This window comes from Corvus hawaiiensis, chromosome 1 (assembly GCF_020740725.1).
Source record: "Corvus hawaiiensis isolate bCorHaw1 chromosome 1, bCorHaw1.pri.cur, whole genome shotgun sequence".
Classification (NCBI taxonomy): Eukaryota; Metazoa; Chordata; class Aves; order Passeriformes; family Corvidae; genus Corvus; species Corvus hawaiiensis.
Window position 1 is genome coordinate 56,831,116 of NC_063213.1, and position 19,362 is coordinate 56,850,477.

Consider the following 19,362-nt stretch of genomic DNA (forward strand, 5'->3'; position numbering starts at 1 on the left):
AATCTACCCTCATTTATTCCAATTACTCATTCCTAGGTATTTTGCTTACCTAGGATGAATTCCATTTAAAAAAATTAAAATCTGAGAGTTTACTTTTTCTTTCAAAGGCCAAACATTGCTGCAATTGCTGGGGATGCTGTATGATTCAGCACTGGTCTGTTTTTACTGAATCTTTGTTTTGATTTAGGCAGACTGTGCTTTAATTCAGCTATAATGGCTCTCAGTTGTCATGAACTCCACTATTTTTCCCAAACGTTACTTGATCCAGCTGTTGTGCTAAACGTGCATGGTATTTTTGTATTCCTAAAAATTCTGCTGTTTTCATCTTTTAAGGAGCTGAGCACACTTTATTGATTGACTGTTTTTTCTTGGTTGGCTATAAATATGACTAGTAACAATTCTGGGTATATAGAAACAATAAAAGTGTATGTTTTGAGTCAAACACAAAATGACACATCAGACTCTTAGAACGAGCTGCATTTTTTCTGGTTTTACTTCAACCAAAAAGTCCTCATCAAAACACCTCAAATACAGCTTTGGCTGATTGTAAATTTCATTAAGCTCTCTTTAGAGCAGGATACAAGTAGCTTCTACTAATGCGGCCTCCAAGGAGCCAGCCGATAGAGGAATCTGAAAACTAGCAGCTCAAGCATTCAAAGAGATGTCAGCTTCTGGATGAAAGCTGACAGAGGGACAGAAATGACTGCAGAGCTAACCAGACCCTAAAGCCTCAAAGGATTATAACTTAGAATCAAAACTTTGTGCTGCCCTTAGAACCCTGAGGGAACTATGAAAGTCTTTTACAAGCATAGTAACATAAACTGCAGGTGCGACACAGACTTAAATAAAAAGCTGCCTTTACATTATGTGACATTCCAAATTGGTCTTTAAGCACATTATAAGATTATGAACAGCAGTCTGGCCAGGGACAGACACAAAGTGAACTGCAGTGAGGCCAGAGTCACAAATACCCATATTAGCCATAGCTAATGCATGAAAAAATGCATGAAAAAGGGAAAAATCATGGAAACATGTAACATTACATAAAAGCTACCATAGGGATCTGAATACTGTCTGGTGCTTTATCTCTGATCGTGCTCAGAGCAAGACATCACAGAAGAAAATCCAACAGTCTTGACAATTATGGAACAAATTCTTCACATGGGAATTTTCTTCCTAGCCCTCATCTGTGAGAAGGTGAGTTCTTAAGACCCAATTATGGAAAAGAAAATTATATTAAAAAAAAAAAAAATCCAGTAAGCCAAATACTAAGAACTTTGTAGGAAAAAGCACAAATGTTACTCTTCCCCTTACCCACATAAAAGTTCATATACTCTTTGCCTCAAAATTATCTAATGACACTAGGTGTCACATCTGTTAGCACCATAGAAACAAATGTTCATTTAAAAATAATTTAAAATGCATTGTCTATCATTTGCCTGCCATTTGCTGAAAAACGGAAAGTAAGATTTTTTCAGTATTTGTATGAGTTCTCATTTTGAACTCATCAGTTGTGTTGCTCCTCCACCTCCCATCCCTTTGATAAACAAGGTCATCTTTTAGTCTCCTAGCACACAGAAGTCCTTTCCCTAAGTATTTTCAACCATTTTTAGAAATCTTATTTGTCTGGCTGGACTTTCAAGCCTTTGTAGCCCGGGGAAGAAAAGCTAATTGGGGTCTAATTAAAGTACTGTGGAGTGCCTAGCACAGGACTCCCTCCTCCCCAGTGCCTGCATAGGGAGGGACCCCGCACCCCTGCCTTCCTGCCATGGCAAGTCTTCCTATTTCCAGGCCCCAGGCCCAAAGCCTCACAGCACAAAGCGTGGGATGAATAAACTCTCTTAGCTCAACTTTGGTCAAAACATTTCTGAAGAGTCATTTTGTCCTGGCAGACTTGACGCAGCCTGGGCATTACCTCTGCTGCTGCAGCTGAGCCAAAGCCCCCAGAGCCCTGCAGCCCGACTGCTGTGCCAGCACGGGGACACACACAGCTGTGCCCCAAACTTGTGGCCACCCTTGAGCCTCCCAGGGCTGCCACAGCACTGGGGACAGCCTACACATGTGCAGTGCCATGGGGGAGCCACCTGAAACTGGATTGCTTGGGGTAACTCCAGAATCGTCCAAATCTGAACATGCATTTTATGGCAAGGACTTCACCATGTTTCACACTCCTAATCTCATTTTGTATGTATTTTAATGGAATTTATTTATTTTGCTTTCAATGTACTTCGCCAGTGTTGCAGGCAGCTCAGGGAGAACTTCTGCCTGGTGTGTTTCCAAAGTAGCCATCCTTGTTTTAGAGCATAGCAGCTGTTTTCTGAGGAATAAAAGTTCTCTTATGCACTATCTTGCAATTTTGAACACTAAATTTAATTTGCAACTGAACAAATTTTACTTGCAAATCTAGTATAGTCAGTTTCTTAGTTTCCTTCTAGTTCCTCACAGGCTGCTCTTGGTTTTACTAAGCAATTTGGTATCACAAATTCCCATGGGCTCGCCAATTTTTCCAGCTCTTCCCAAGTATGAAGACAGTAAAGCTATTTCAGTAACAAAACTCATTTGTGCTTGGTATGATTAACATATTAACATGTGATTACTTTTCTCCATTTTTACAAAGCTGTGACTAACATGCAGTAATTTTTAATGGTAATGCTTTGAGAAAAGAACATTTCAAACTCTGAGTAGATCCCGATAACTCTGGGCTTGTCTTAGCACTTCCATTAACCTAATGTAATATTAACCCTGCCGATATAATGCTTTATTTTGTAGCGCAGATGGCTAACGAGGGATGAGTACACACTTTTTTTTCCTCTTTTTCTTCCCTCCCTCCCGCCGAAATGGGGCCCAATTTCATTGAATTCTACGTCACACAGGCTGCTATTTCATCATACCTTGGTCTATGCATCTATCGACGGCAAAAAAGAAAAGGGAACACTGCGGTTCCCTCTGTAACTGACCACTAGATGGATCAAGAGGAGAGAAACCTCTCACCAAGAAACCTGCCCTCTCCTGGGAGGCGGATTCTAGTCGGGCTCCCCAGGGTACAAGTGCACATTTACATTTCACCAGCGCTTCCCTTAGAGCTGCTCCCCGCTCCCCCTCACAAAGGCTGTCCCGGCGCTTGCCCCGCCGGCGGCTCCTCAGTACAAGGGAGACATGGAGCTCCTGGAACGGGTCCAACGAAGGGCTACAAAGATGGGGAAGGGACAGGAGCATCTCTCTTAGAAGGAAAGGCTGAGGGAGGTGGACCTGCTCAGCATAAAGAATAGACTGAGAGGGGACGTCATTAATGTGTATAAATATCTAAAACGGGGGTGCCAAGAGGATGGACCAGGCTCTTCTCTGGTGTCAGGCAATAGGACACAGCACAGAGGGCAGAAACTGATGCACAGGAAGTTCCTCCTGAATATGAGGGTGAGCTTCTTTACTGTGCAGGTGACCGTGCACCGGAACAGATTGTCCAGAGAGGGTGTGGAGTCTCCCTCACTCGCTGGAGATATTCAAGAACCGTCTGAACACAATCCTCTATCATGTGCTCTAAGACGACCCTGCTTAATTAGAGAAGGTGGACCAGACGACCCACTGTGGCCCCCTCCAACCTGTCCCATTCTGTGATTCTGTGTCTGACTGTGTGTCCCCGCCGCTGCCACCGCCCCACCCGACGCCGTGCAGTAAAATTACCCTGCCCTCCCCTTCCTCCCGCCCGGTCCCGGCGCTGCGGCCGCGGCCCCTGGGCCCCGCCGGGGCGGCTCTGGGCGCAGGGGGCGGGCGCTGGCGGCGAGGGGCCGGCCCGGCGCGGAGGCGCGCGGCCCCGGCAGGCGGCGCTGTGTGGCTGCCGCCATCGCCGCTCCCGCAGCGCCGCGGCCGAGAGGGGCCGAGAGGGGCCGAGAGGGGCCGCGGCTTCCCGGGCGCGGGGAAGGACCCTGGGCCGGGCCGAGACGGCGGCGGGCGGCGGAGCGGGGTCACGGCGGCGCCATGGGGAAGCGGGATAACCGTGTGGTGAGTAACGTGGGCGGCTCGGCCGGGCCCCGGCGCGGAGGCCGTGGGGAGCCGGGCGTTGCCTCGGCCCGGGCAGGCCCGTCCGGCCGCCGCCGCGCTCCGACCGCCGGGAGGGGCAGAACGGACCTCCGCGGGGGACAAGAGCGGCCCGGTGCCGGCGGGGCTGCCCGCGGCGGGCCAGAGGCTGCCGAGGGCCGGCTGGGTACGGGGCGCCGGGACTCGGGTCCGGCCGCGCTTGGGGCCCCGCCGGCGGGGGACAAAGGCGGGCCGTGCCCCGCACCTCGCCCAACCCGGCCCGGGGGCGCCCCGGGATCTGCCGGAGCCCGTGTGGGTGGGTTGTCCCTCCCTCGGCACGTGCTCGAGGCTCCCTGGCAGAACCTCTGATTGCCTTGTCAAATCCGGCAGCATCGTGACTGACGGCTGCGTTGTGATCTGTCGAGGGAAGGTGATTATAAGATGCTGGCCTGGTCCGTACAAAAATAAAATGCTCCCAATGGGAGTTGCAGCACTCGCTGAAGTAGCTCTGATCCTTGTTAAGCCGCATTTCCTTAAACTTGGCGTTCGGCTGTACCTGAGAGATCTGAAATTGAGCTTTACGCAGCACTCTGCTGCCTCGGGAGCCAGCGCTCAGCAGGCAAAAAATGCACTTCTGCACACCTGACTGCAGAGCCTGAGTTCATACATAGCTGAACAATCATCCTTCCTCCTGTTTTTCTTTAAATATTTTTGTACCAGTTAGCCTTTCGCCTTCTACTCGTAATCATTTAGACATTGTAGGTTTGCTGCTGAATTTTATGACTAAACACAAATTGTGATCATAATACTTTTATTTTTTTCCCTTTCTCTGTTTCTTTCTCATATATGCTATGAGTTTGTACTCAGATCCATTCACATCTTTGCATACCTTGATGGAATAGTACAGTAATAGACATAAAAATAGATGGCAAAGTCCCTTTGATTGCTTTATTGACATATCAAAAAAATGGAGTCTACTAAGAAAGAGTTGACAGTGTATTAGGCTCCAAGACTGGATCTATGGTTGAAATGGACTGTAAGGTTTTCAGGTGTGTATTTATTTACTCTTAATTTTCTTTTAATGGGACAGCTGGGATATACCTACCAATGCCAGCAAGTCTTTATGTTCCTATATAAGGTTCATTATGCCCTCATGCTTTTAGTACACAGAAGTTATAATATAGGACCCTTTGCTCCTCATGTATGACCATAGAGATTTCTACTGTTATTTCTCTTCTGTTCTACTGTTACCTTCTTTTCTTTCTACTGTTACGTCCCTTCTTAAATACACCCACCATCGTTTTTGACTATTCGGAGATGGAAAATAACCATGCTTTTTTCACATCTACAGGGTACTTGCAAGGCAGTAATAGTATTGCTTGCCTAGAGAACCCTGCCTGACAGAAGGTGCCTTACACTTTTCATGAGCAAGGAAGCTATGCAGCAAATACCTTTGTTAATATCTGCTTGAGCAAACTGCTGAAAGAAGAAAATGAATGTGCAATTACTTCCTTTACTGAGGGTGCATTTCCATGCTCCTTCTAGCTAGTGACATGCAATTTGGCAAAGTCGTGTAAATACTTTTCAGAAATGTTTATTGGTGAAGTAATTCTTCATAAATAAACCTGGTTGAAATTATAAGAACATGTTTTAAGGCAGATTTCCTAATCGTGGAATATAGAGCAGTACACAGTCATTATGTACTTGCTGTGGTAAAGTTAAAGAAAGCCACTGAAGGAAGCTTCCTAGACAGTTATCCAGGGGCAGTTTGAGCAAGTACAAAATCAATATTTGACAGCTGTAGCCTCTTCTGCAGGTAGAGAGTTTTGTTGGGAGGTGGTGAGGTGTTCATTACTTGTAAGCTCTGGCAGCAAAGTAGCTGATTTTTATTTAAGAGCAGGAAGAGACCCCATTTTTTGGAAAGTAATTGTATAAGAGCTTTCAGATACAAAGTTCTGAATGGTAACCAAAAGTCAGTGTGCTCACTGGAGTAAACCAAGTATCTAATGGGTCTAATACATTGAAATTACCTTTGTTTAGTGAAAACAGTGTTCAAATAGTGCTGTCCTGCATTCCAAAAAGAGCTCCTTTTCCACTCGAAGCTGAATTCAATTACAGAAGTTTTATTCATTTTTAGATTTTTAATGTGAAAGCCTTTCTAAGTGTTGTAACTACTTGAGGGCATACATCCATCTGCTACTTGTTTCACTTGGCATACCTCACTGTTTATTTGTCCATGTTACCCTTTTTGTGTGAAATAAAGCAACAAAGCAAAGCCCCAAGAAATGGCAGCAAATGTCACCCTTAGAGTTGCAAAGTCAACTTGAGTAAAAAAATGTTCCACTTGAAAGAGTAAAGAGTCCTTGGATTGCTTCAGAGTGGTCCAGCTGATGGATCTGAGCCAGACTTGAGTGGGCAGTGCTTCCTTCCAGCCAAATGCCCCATCCCAGGCAGAGCCTGGAGTGTCTCTTCCAGGACTAAATGTATCCCCAAGAGCTGAAGCCACCTGCCTGCTTGCAGTCCAGTCCAGAAACTCAGCACTGCTGTGGTCACTGCTTCTGCAGTGGGAGCAACAGGAGGGGAGGCAGCAGCTGCTGCTTCTGACAGCTTTCACAAATGCTCGCTTACTGTGCATGGTGGTTTCTGAATGCATGGTAAAAAGAAGTGTTGGACATATGAGATCTACACAGATGGTCAAATCTTTGCTTTGAATCTACAAAATGTTGTACTCTTTAAAAAATTGTCTGAGATTGGGCAACCAAAGCAAGTCATTTTTTTGGCTAATTTGATCTTTTTCTCATCTCCAAACTGAATAGTAAGAACAGTGTGTTATGTTCTGCAAAAGTGAAGTGTTGGGATGGCGTAGTGATAAAAGCCAATGAGATAAGGGGGTGTATGTACCTCCTTTTCACATGAACAAAAATACTGTTGACATAAAGAAATTATGGAAGAGTTTTTCCATTAACTGCTGAGGTGGATTATGAATTCTAAATTTTAATTTCATCTTTTATAGCGCAAAGAGTATGCATGGGTTTGAAAGATGGAATACATCATAACATTGGGGTTATGTATGTTTGGGTTTTGTGGGTTTTTTCCTCCTTAAAATAGCCCTAAGTCACAGAATTTTGATACATGCATAATTGTAGCAAAGTACCACTGCTTGCTTGTTTTGGTGCAAGAAATTGCATGCAGAATTTAGTGACTCTCCGGTCAACAATTTTGAACAGAACTTTAAGGCAGAGCATCAGTTGTCCCAGAGAGTGAGCGCTGAAATTTAATTACATTTTCTATGTCCCAAGGAAGAATATTTCAGAAATCATACTATTCTTAGTTTACAAAATCATTGCTTAAGGAAGGGAATTATTGTAATGGTCTTTTTGTGGATCAATTCTTTCTGCAACAGTATAACTCCAGCTGAAAGCACTTAACTTTCTGCCAGCCTGAATCAACTCAGTTTAGCTAAATATTTTACATTCTTGGAAACAAGTCAGAATTCTTTTTCAGGGAGTGATAAAAAGTTTCTGTGAAGAACAAGCAAGATATTTTGGTATCATAGTGTAACTGATGAATTTTGTATTTCTTTTTGTTGTTTCATACTCAAGGCTTATATGAATCCCATAGCTATGGCCAGAGCACGAGGTCCTGCCCCAAATTCAGGACCAACAATACAAGACTACTTGAACAGGCCAAGACCAACATGGTAAGCAGCAGTGCCTGTCTACCCTTTTGATCTTTTAAGTAAAAGATTTGTTCTCTCTTACTAAAATGTCACTGGTACCTACCTCCTCCCTAGAATATCCAGTAACAGATTTTGAAAGATTCCTTGTCTCTGGCCAAGGTATTCTTTTCTAAACATGTATTCAATCTCCTCTTCTAAAAACAATAATATTTCATTTTGAAATGTGTATTTCTCATTTGTCTGTATTTTTTTGGCAACAGTTTCTCAGAAGAGGAGAATGTCATCTTACCTCTTTCACAAATTCTAATACCTAAACCTTGTAGATATATTTAATTTGTAATTAATGTCTAAAAGATTAATTAAAATTAATTAATCTCTAAAAGAACCATTTTGCTGGTGTATTCTCAGAATCCAGTTTACCCTACCCAACAAAACCATCACTTTGAGATATTATCAACAACTTTCTTTATATTCAATCCCTTTGCCTGCCTTCATGAGACATTAGAGGACAATTTGCCTAATTGCAAAGTTAGCTTTAGATCTTTTGGAGGGATTTAACTACCGTACGTAAGTTATTAGGGTTAGGTTACCATATGTGTAACATCTAAGATGCTTTCGTTCTTCTCGTGAAAGTTCAACCAAGGGTAAACTTCAAAAAAACTCTACAAAAAAGTTAGACATTGAAGAAGGTATTTTTAATTGTAAAAATTGTGATCTTATCATCCTTTTCATACAGGGAAGAAGTGAAAGAGCAACTAGAAAAGAAAAAGAAAGGATCCAGGGCTTTGGCTGAGTTTGAAGAAAAGATGAATGAGGTTGGTAATGTTATTAGCTGTTAATACATGATTCTTTTTATCTAACATGCTGCTTCTGTTATCATTTACAGTATCAAGTAGCCATAGTATTTCACTTCGCTCCAGCTTTTAATAACTATTTTGTTTCATTTATATTGGAAGTTGAGTTTACAACTTAACCAGTGAAGAGCTACATTCAGTTCAGAGAAAAAACTATATAAAACGTTTTTTAAATTGCTGGTGAATAAAACTTGACCTTGTTATAAATGTAAATACATTTATGCAAATGCATGTGCTTATATTAATAAATTAAACAGTGCATTTTCAGGCATGATAAACCAAAGTCTGCTGTGCTAATATTCACTTGTCTAAGGTCACAGAATCCAAATAGAGTGAGAAAAAAGTGCATTACTGGAAACAGATGTCTTTGGCAAGGAATATACATGTAGTATTATTATGGGAGAGGGCACAAAGAATGGATTTCAGTCAGATAGGACTAGGAACTACTTGTTTTTCTCTTGTCCTAAGCTGATTACAACACGTGCTGGTTTCCTGATATAAATGCAGCTGTTCTGATGTTTGTGTTCTGGACCTACCTACCTGAAGATCAGCACAGTATTAGAAAGCTTCACATGTAATTCCTGTTGTATACAAGGGAGAAATTAGTATACAGTGAATTTAACTGTTTCTGTTCCTTCTTGGGTCCTGGTGTTTTGAGATAAGCTTCAGGCAGTAATCTTCATCGTTGTGGGTAAGTTTCTGGTTGAAGTAGATTATGCTCCTCTTCCCTTACTGGAAGGGCATAGTACCCATAGTACTCCTGCTATACCTTTTTGCCTAAGAAGTTGTACCAGGATTTGGAGGGCCATGGGGTGCTCTTCTGAGAGGATCAGTTGTTCTGTGCTCTTGGTTTTAGCTTGGTGAGTTTGGTTTAGCATTCTATCATATTCCTTTCCTGATTTTACCTTTGGCTAATGCAAAATAAGTGAAATTGGCATGCATAGAAGCTAACAACCTTTCAGTGTGGTAGAAGGGTAGGAAGGGATGCAGGGAATCATGAAATGGTCATGAGTTATTCCTAAAGCTCCTAAGAACAAATCTCTGAATGCCTGGAAAGATCACAAGTCTCTGAATGAGGTGCTGTCTCCCCTATTTTGCTGACAGTTGTTGGACATGTGTGTTTAAAACATAACACTAGCACAGTCTTTAATGAAGCACAGGCTGTTGTGAGAGATGCCTCAAGTGGCTCTGGGTACCTGGTATATCAAAGTACACAACCCACAGGTGCTGCCTTGGTCCATGGAAGCACAGTTCACACAGCACTGCATCCTGCCTAATCTGCCATGTCCGTCAGCAGCACTGTTCAGCTCACTCACAGTTTGCTGACAAGGGGATCTGAGTATCACCCTGCATTGCACAGGTTACTTGATTCCTGATATTTCTGTCCCCTCAGCACGGTAGGTGGATCATCATTGTTTTACCAATACAGTACCAATACAGCTTCATTGTGAGGATCAGAGTAATAAAGAAGAGAGCACATGATGTGTCTGACAGTGCAGATTGAACCTAGCAGCCTTTCAGTTTGATGGGGGCAGGTTGGATGTTTCAGAGCTCATGAAGGGGACATTTCAGGTAACCCTAGAGACCAGATGGAGAATTGAAAAGGAGGAAGGAGAGGAGACTTTTATTCATTCATTCATTCATTCATTCATTCAGTGTGCTTGGCCCAACAAAGTAAGAGCATTTCTATGAAGATGTATATAGTAATTTGATATAATTATTGCTGACACCAACAAGGCCCAGAACAGATACTAGAGACACCCATACGTTGATGAAGGGCCAAGAGAAGTTGTCTTGAAGTTTTGTTTCAGGTGATTTTTAGAACTAAAACAAAATCACAGTTTTTCTGGTAGGGGTACCCTGCTTTTCTAAAATGCTCTAGCAGGAACACTGTGATACAAAAGCACAAATACCATAATTGATGACCTTCAAGATAAACGGCAATCTCTTAAAACCAAGTAACTTCAACATTGAGGTATGAACTAACACTGTATTTTGATGAATATTAATCTTCTGTAAAATCAAGTGTATTACAACTTTGGTTAACGTTACGTATTGTTTACTTTCTGCGGGTTTTGTTAAAACTATAATGTCAGGTAGAGGAGAGGTTAAAAAAAAGCTGTTCAGAAATGACCCTCCTGTCACTGTTGTGTTCGGTTTTATTTTCAGAATTGGAGGAAAGAACTGGAAAAACACAGGGAGAAATTACTGGGTGGAAATGAGAGTTCCTCCAAAAAAAAAGAGGTAAGTTGCTTTCAGTTGCATATATTCTGTGTTTGGAATTGGATTTATCATCAATGCTGCCAACACAGAATTTCAAAAATACATTTTAAAAGCCAGCATCAAAATTTATATACCTAAATGCATGACAAAAGAAAATGATGCCAAAGTAACATTTGTTCTATTCTATTTTTAAGAAAAAGAAAAAGGAAAAGAAGAAATCTAATAGGGTGAGCAAAATTTTCAGTTTTCTGATCTTTTTTTGCTTTGGGGTTGTTCCTGTTTGTCATTTAAGTTCTCTTGGAAAGAGAAAGCATAGCTGTAATTTTGATTTTAGATGTTAAATTAACTTACTTTTATTTAGAAAGGGTTTTCTTGTACATTCAGTACAAGGAAAATTAAAGGGAGGAAAAGAGCATTAAATAGATATTATTAAATGAAAAATGTTAGAAGTGGTTTAGAAGTTTATTTAAGAAAAATCTATGTAAGACCAGCTTCTCAGAAGTAAAATTTAATTGGTTACACTTTGAAAATGAAGAACTTTTAAAGGGAGTGTTCGGATGGGCTTTTGAGTATTTGCCAGACAAAATGCTGCATCTCACAAGCTTCACTTTTTGTTGTGTTTGGTCAAGTTGTCTTCATCTTCCTCTTCTTCATCAAGCTCTGATTCTTCCAGCAGTTCATCTGATTCAGAAGATGAGGTAAGATCTAACTTATTGGAATCTATCATGTTTTGTTCATGAAGTTTATTTAAGACAGATTTTGGTAACATGTTTTAGAATATTCTTAGAGGGCCTGGTTTGGATAAGACCATTTAGTTTTTATGCATTTGGTACTTATGATAAAGTTGTGAATTTTAGACATATTATATATTTAATATATGTGTCTAAATATGATGTATTGATTCTATTATTATTAATATTAATGATTAATGTATTAATAGTTAATAATATATTAATTAAATTAGTATATAATATATAACTATTTAATAGTTTCTATATGAGCACTACAGATTTTGGTGTCCTGGCTTGTAAAATGGATCCATTTTAACACTGAATTGCTCTTTTAATAGAATCCCCTATCTAATCATAAAAATGCAAAAATACCATTTTTACTTTCTAGCAAAAGTCTTCGTTACAGATAATCAGATTCTACATTACACACCTAAATAATAAACAGAATCTAGAGCACCTGGATTTTTCACCAGTTTGCATTTTTTCAATGCAGGAGAGTTATGAAGGTCTTCCACTAAAAGAATCAATTGTAGCGTACTTTATTCCTCAGGAGAACATTATAACATGTAGGAATTTGATGTTTCCTTTTCTTTACATTTAACATAAATCTTTAATGAGAACAAATTCAAGTTTGTGTTTTTCCTTCTTTTTCTACAATATTTGTGGATAGGATAAAAAGCAAGGGAAGAAAAGAAGGAAAAAGAAGTATCGCTCCTCACGGAAATCTTCAGCAAGCACAACTTCAGAATCTGAGTCAGACAGCAAGGTAAATATGCAGGTGTGTTCTCTTGGCAAGTTTTCCTGGTTGGTGTTAAAAAAACATAAATAATTTTGACTTCAGCATTTTAATGTGGATTTTCATCTTGCACACTTAAAGCCGTGTATTCTCATTGAGCCTGAGCTGCACTTGTATCTTCCACATGCAGTGTGGAATCTGCCTCCACTGGCCACAATTCCTGGTGGAAATAATTTGATCTTTAGAAAATGAACATGGTTTATTCCAGCAATTTGTAGTCATTTTTCTGATTTCAGACGTACACAGCTTTTGTGCTGCTCAGATGTTTAGTTTTATACTACATTAACACTTAAAATGTTCTTCTGAATATGCAATTTAATTGAGCACTATCTCTGAAAATGCAGGTATTGCAGGATACCTGTGGCCAGAACATTACCTTTCTAAATATCTGAGTAGTTTCCTGTTGAAGAACTGAGCCTTTCCCAAATATATTAAATTGAAGTTGTTTTTTCCTTTTCTGAAGTATAGCAATATAGATACATGGGATTACTGAATGAACAAAAAAGTGAAGAAGATACATGAGGCAATTTGTTCTGTTATGTTAGCATTTTTTTGTCTTACACTATATAGTTACTGTACTTCTTGCTTAAATATTAATAATACAATGAGTTTTTAAGATTCTCTGTGTAGACTTTATCACAGGCTTTCACTGGAATTCCTGATTCAGTGGGATATAAATTGTAATGAATGACTGTTTGCAGACACCTATGAATTTGTGCTAATGGAAGGTTAAAAACTTTTGCTACATAAAGGGACCCAGAAATACCCTTACTGCAGAAAACTCTGGGGCAATACCTGCTTAACTTCATCTGATCAGCAGAGATGGACATAGATAAAGACTCCCAACTGTTACATGTTATATGTAGTTACAGAAGTGATAGCTGATATCCTTCCTACAGGCTCTCTAAGTTTCCCGCAAGGATGCTGTTACTTGATTCCATACAGACCTTCTCATGCTGCTGGATCAGGAAATCAGCAGCTGCATCGCAATTACAGCTTTTTATATTATTCTTGTCAAGTGCAAGGTAGAAAGGACAATCTTGAAGAATTACCTTCAATAGACATAAAAAAGCTATTGGTCAGACTGCTTTGGGGATTTCTTCCTTTTTCATGAAATGATTTTGTTGTGGTTTGTTTTCCTTTCTATTTAGGATAGCACAAAAAAGAAGAGGTCAAAGGAAGACTGTGAAAAAGAGAAGGTATTTTTATTCTTGAAATCCTTCGATCAGAACTGCATGTTGCATACATAATGGAGCTTTTGTTTTTAATATTGAATGCCTCACTTTACATCTATGGAAATTTTCTGTCCAAACCCACCCAGTCAGAAGGTATCCAGTGCACCCAATTTGAAGTAGACTTTTAGTTGGATTCAGCTCCTGTTTTAGTATATGTTCTTAGTGGAAACCACTGGATCTGTTCTTGTTACAAAGGTAAATCAAAACTGTATCTAATCTGCTAGAGGACATCAGCTGCATTCTAGTGTTTTGGGGTTTACCTTTAGCTGTCACATTGAGCTAAAAATATGTGTGATGGTATTTTCAGTGGCATACCTGGTAGGCTATTGGCTTGTTGCTGTAAATTAAGAAATAAAAGCAGAGGATCTCTTTATTTAAATGTAGTCATAATTATAGATACTATACTTACAACAGCTTTGGAGAATTGCAGAGAAAAATGTATTCGCATAAGAAAAACTACCTTATTCTGTCATTTCTCTAAGCATGAAAATCTTCTCTCCTTCCCACCGCCACACCATTTTGTACACTCATCCATTATCTTTAACGTAAACAATCTAACTGACTTCAATTTTAGTTATTCATACAGTATGGGTAAACTAAAAATGCTTTCAGAGTCCATCCTAGTCTTTCTCTCCAGTTACCTTTCTTATCATGTTGGCCTCTACTGCTCCGGTCAATAGTATTGACTTCAATGTACAAATTCTCCATTGCACAAGGCAGATGTTTTGATTTTCCCCCCGCCCTGCTCCTGCTTCTATTTTACAGTGTCCATTTCCCATCTCATCCTTTTGAATGGCTTCTCTTTGAAGACCAAGTATCTACCATAGTCCCTTATTGTAGCACTACTTTCACACATCTGAAAGCAAAGGGTATTTGGGGACTAGAGGTCTTTCTTCCCCTACCTGCAGATCCCCCATATGTCAGATGGGCTGCATCCTGTGCACTTTCCATGAGTTCTTTTGGGAAGTTTCTGGTCTTAGAAATTGAGTGAGAGAAAGTACCTTCAGTCTTAGGAACACGTTGCCTTCTCCAGAGCAACAGAAGTACAGGGAGCAGAAAAGTAACTCATCAGAACAATCTCACACAGCATCAAAATGTTTTAGAAACTATCCTTTAAATGCACTGGAATTAAATATGATGTGTTACAAGTACAGCTGGCAGGGACAGCTTGTGGTTCAACACATACACAGAGGGAGCTTTTTCTTTCATGAACAAAGCAAGAGTCTGAAGCTACAGTGTTTGTATGTATACATTGAGACATCTTCTGTTACTCATTATTTAAAAGTGATGAAACATTTTATTTTCAAATGCTTACTTCTTCATGTGTTATTACTTAAAATAAGAGACTATTTTTCCTCTCACTTTTAGAAAGTTGCTGTATCTTAGTAACAAGGAAAAGGAATATACAGAAAATTATTATTTTCACCAAAAGCATTTTAACAGTTTGGTAGGGTAGTTTGATGATGATGGGTAACTAGTTTAATGTCAATAATACTTTAAAATATTTCACAACTTAGAAGTGATATTTCAATCTTAAATTTTAAGCAGAAGTTTCATAAAATTTGAAAGGTCCGTCTTCATTCACAAATACGTTATTTTGTGTAGGAAGGTAAAAATCATCACAGGAAAAGGAAGAAAGCAGATCGTGGTGATGGACCTTTATCATCAGAATCTGTGTCTGAATCGGATCAGACAGAGGAGGTCAGTGTGAATCCTCAGTTTCCGATGTTACAGTGCTTGTAGCTTACTGATTTATATCAGTGAATGATGAACTAGCTTAGATTTAATACATTGTAGAAAGGTTCTGCTCTGTACAGGTGAATTGAAGTGTGCAGTGCACTCAAAGTTTTTCGTAGTTTTCCTTTTAAAATAAACTTTCAAGGGTTGTTTAGCTTCTATCACCTACAAGTAATTTTGAATTAATTTTCTTGAGAATCAACTTTTTATGGATGCTACATTTGGTTGAATTTTCTTTAGGTGCAAGCGAAAAAGAAGAAAAGCAATGAGGAAAAGGAGAAAACAGCAAGTATCCCTCTTACTCATACTGTAGTTTTAGGATATAAATACTCTGTACTCGGTTAATTTCCAGTTTCACATTTTTCACTAATATAAATGTTTATAGCAATAGTCTGCTGTTGCATTTAAATTAACAGTTTCTCTGTTTACTTGCTGAAGTCACTTTTTCAATTGTTGAAGAAGAATTTGTCACTCTTTTACCTATATGTGATTTGAGATTTATACAACTTTAACACTTACTGTAGAATATATTTTATTCTGTATCAACCTCCTAGAACGACTAATACCTGTGTGGTACCAAGTAGGGGAGCAGTTTGCCACACAGACATATATATCAGTGCTGTTCCTTCGTTAACATTGTGTGTAATTCCTTGGTAAGCCTTCTTTGCCACCATGGAAGGGGCCTTAGGACATAATTGCTGCAACATCTATGCCATAATAACTCTTCCCCCGACCAAATAAAGAGCTACCAGCAACTTTTCTTTTTTCAATTTTTTTTATTTGTATCTGTTGGTAAAAGTGAGAGGAAGGTTCAGTAGTGATTTATATAGAATCCAGATTTACCACATGTACCTGAGGTTCCTCAGTTAGGAGTATAGTGGATTTGGGATCCTAAATGCCCGCTTGAGATGTCTGGGTATCTGTCTCCCCTGTCAGCAGCAGTGTTCCTTATTAGGCATCTCAGTTGTCGAGATGAGGTAGGGCAAAGGGGAGGTCTACATTAGTCACCTAAAAATACAAGCATAGGAATATCAGTGGTACACATTTTTCCGTGGAACTTGTTTGTATTTTCAGACTCATATGAACCGTTTGCCATGACATTTCTAGTGATTGCATATGGTCTTTTTCATACTAGACTTGTACATGTAAGGATTATGTATAAAACAAAGCTTTAATACCGATTGTTTCATTTTTGTAATGCCACACCTATTTGAGAATTTCAGTTGAAATTCTGCTTGCAAAAAGACAAGATTGCATCTCTTAGCTTCTGTATTACAGTGATCAGCATACTACCTTCAGGACTGAGTCCAGTAGGGTTAATTTGAGTGTATTTATATTTACAGTTGAGATCATAATTGTTTTATTTTAAACAAAGTACAAGTGATAGCCTAGCCAAGTGCAGTTGAGCTATTTAATGGTACACAGTGAATTTAGGCGCTTACTTTAAAATCTGTAAACATCCTAGTTATTCCCAAATACGTAAGATGTCACTACTGGTCACAGCACTTCCTTATTACTTTCTCAGTAATCTATAATGCTCTGAAAATCATTTAAAATATTAGGAAATGTAAAAGTGATGGTGATGAGAGGTGTGAAATAGCCATACTGTAGTGGAGATAAATTTAAATTGAAGGCTGCTCATAATAGTGAAAATTGCTGGGTAAAGTATTTCTTTTGTGATTTCTCAATAGGCTTCTGTAGAAATCTCTTTTGAAGCATCTTTCAAAAGATACCCTTTCTGTGCTCTCATTTTGCATTAGCAGAATGTAATAGTAATTGCATTATACGATAACTTCCTTTTTTTTTTTTTTTAGGATAAAACAAAAAAGAGAAAGAAGCACAAGAAACATGGTAAAAAGAAGAAAAAGAAGTCTGCTGGTTCAAATTCGGATTCAGAATAATATTTTAAAGCAACGTGAGACTATCAACAGAAGTGCAATGACTAAAGGAAACTTAAACTGTGAAATGACAGCAAACTTTACCAAACTGCATGAGTTTTCTTGTGTTTTAGAAATATTCCTAATCTTTCAGTAGCCATCCAGATATGCAGCTGTGCTGGGAAAGACCATTGTTATTGCCTGCTGCTTAATACATGAGGTACAACTTCTATAAAATTCCAGTAAGCAGTGTTAGATGTTTGAGACAAGATGAGATGGTAGGCCAGCTGAAGTATAAAATATTGGAAAATAAGAGAGATAAACTTTTTAGATAGTTAAAATAGTCTTTTAAAGCATTAGTAATAGTCTTTATTTGTAAATCAGGACAAATTAAATCCCAAGTTCATCCTGCAGGTTAATATTATGCATAAACTACTACAAGCTGGTGTCTGCTAATGGAAAATTAACAATAACATTTAAAAGGCTGCCTTTGTAGAAATGTGTATCATCTGCCCCATTACCGTCTCCATGCATATGTGAAAGGGAATGCTACCATTTTGGCTACCTGAACTGGGTGCCTTTCCCTTTGATTCTTGCAAATCTCTGCTGTTTTTAATCCGTGCATCTCTGCATTCCTGGGAAGCTAGAGCTATTGTCAGCAGCCTTTTCTGAATAAGCAGTTTTGAGCTTCCGAGCATGTGCTTCTGCATTAAGCAAGAGCAATGACATTTTGCAGTATAACTGACAGTCAAAACCTGAAGATTTTACCTCTGCTTCTTTGAAATGGCGATAGACCTTTGCTAGTAAATATGCATATTTCATTTAATGTAATTTTGGTTTAATTGAAAACTTCTTGCAAACACTGGTAGCTTTCTTTGCATTATCTTTAGAATTGTTTTGCATGATTTGTACCATTTTTAAATTAACAAAATGCAGGTAATCATTTGTTGTAACCAGTTCTTTGAATTACATTTTACATGCAGAGTTTCATGTATGTATTTAGTTATAGTTAAGTTCATTGCTGTGTTTAAGTGCACACTTGCTGAAGTTATTTAGCATGTAAAAAGCAGGGTTTTGATACTTTAACAGCTTCATATTGAAGCTGATTTTACTCTAAGCAAGTTCAGTGGCAGATCTGTTATGTGACGTGTCTTGTTAGATAAAAAAACTACTGCCAGAATCTCATTAAAGATACTGTTTAAACAGTTTGTATTTATATTTTTGTACTTGAGGGCTACAGAATGTTGATCTAAGTCATAAAGCTGTTTTACTTTAGTTTAGTTGCTTTAGATAACTGAAAAAAAGCTTTTTTAAATTACATGTGCACACAAGAAAACACAAGCAACCATTTGATTTTAGTTTACATGAAATTCTCACTCTATCTTCCATTGAAATACTGGTTGCTGGGCCTTCTGTTAGTCTTTAACAAATGCCCATCCATCCCAGGTAGTCAAATACAGATTTTTGATCCACCCCTTCTTTCCATTGCACAGGTGCTAACTTAGAACTTACCTCTATTGCATACAGATGTTTCAAGTGTTTTGTTGCCAAGAATTTCAAGACTTTTAAGACATTATTAGTCTGAAAACCCTAACTAAAATCTGTGGGAGAAAGATGATTTCATTCTGCCATTGTACGGAGAAATTGTCTTCAAGTTCTTGGGAAAATACAGCCATTCAGTTGCAGCAATGTGCATCTAAACAATAGTAATATTTTCATTGACTATTTTATACTCTTGGGCTTGATGTTACCAATTCTAAACACTTTTGTCGGTGAGGTTGAAATAAAGGCAAGATACAGTGAACAGGGGGGTTTGATTTAGGGTTTGTGTTTAGTTTTGTTGGGGTTGTTTTCCTTTTAAGTTGTGGTGTTGCAGTTTTGGTAAAAGAACTTGTAATGAACCATAGCATAAATGCTCTGTCCTGTGTGATACCTTATTTGACTTTTACACAACCACCTGCCACAGAAAGAAATAAAAATGGAAATGAGACCCAGTCTTCCAAATACTTAAGCCAGTATATAATTTTAATTGTGTGACTGTAACTATCTGTTCTGCTCAGCTGTAGCCTTCAAGTGCTGCTGTCATGCTTGGGAAGGGGTGTAACTGCTTGAGGGCTTACGGGCTTTGTCAGTTCACTACAAAGCTGCTTTGGTACTGAAAGGGAAGTGGTTCAGTTTGCAATAGCTTAACAAATACGTTGAGTCTCCTCTTACAT

The 19,362-nt window shown here is 39.1% G+C and overlaps 1 protein-coding gene across 4 annotated transcripts; it reads left to right on the top strand.

Moving 5' to 3' along the window:
- The first annotated feature begins 979 nt into the window (after nucleotides 1-979).
- FAM133B (family with sequence similarity 133 member B) lies at nucleotides 980-19,157 on the top strand. 4 transcript variants are annotated; one of them, XM_048305623.1, is made up of 11 exons: nucleotides 980-1,197; nucleotides 7,617-7,714; nucleotides 8,430-8,508; nucleotides 10,717-10,791; nucleotides 10,965-10,997; nucleotides 11,400-11,468; nucleotides 12,172-12,279; nucleotides 13,449-13,496; nucleotides 15,138-15,233; nucleotides 15,510-15,554; nucleotides 17,084-19,157. In XM_048305623.1, the coding sequence occupies exons 1-11, from the start codon at nucleotides 1,144-1,146 to the stop codon at nucleotides 17,168-17,170; spliced, it is 792 nt and encodes a 263-aa protein (XP_048161580.1). In that variant the 5' UTR covers nucleotides 980-1,143; the 3' UTR covers nucleotides 17,171-19,157. The 4 variants fall into 4 exon arrangements, with proteins under 4 accessions (XP_048161580.1, XP_048161587.1, XP_048161596.1 ...); XM_048305630.1 differs by having other exon boundaries at nucleotides 985-1,197; nucleotides 12,172-12,267; XM_048305639.1 differs by lacking the exon at nucleotides 980-1,197 and adding an exon at nucleotides 3,842-3,999.
- The last annotated feature ends 205 nt before the right edge of the window (nucleotides 19,158-19,362 follow it).

Excerpts from the sequence above, each read along its gene's own strand:
- FAM133B (XM_048305623.1), top strand. The coding sequence starts at position 1,144 with ATGGAACAAATTCTTCACATGGGAATTTTCTTCCTAGCCCTCATCTGT. Across the intron at positions 10,998-11,399 it reads AAAAGAAGAAATCTAATAGG|TTGTCTTCATCTTCCTCTTC; the intron begins GTGAGCAAAATT and ends TGTTTGGTCAAG. Across the intron at positions 15,555-17,083 it reads ATGAGGAAAAGGAGAAAACA|GATAAAACAAAAAAGAGAAA; the intron begins GCAAGTATCCCT and ends TTTTTTTTTTAG.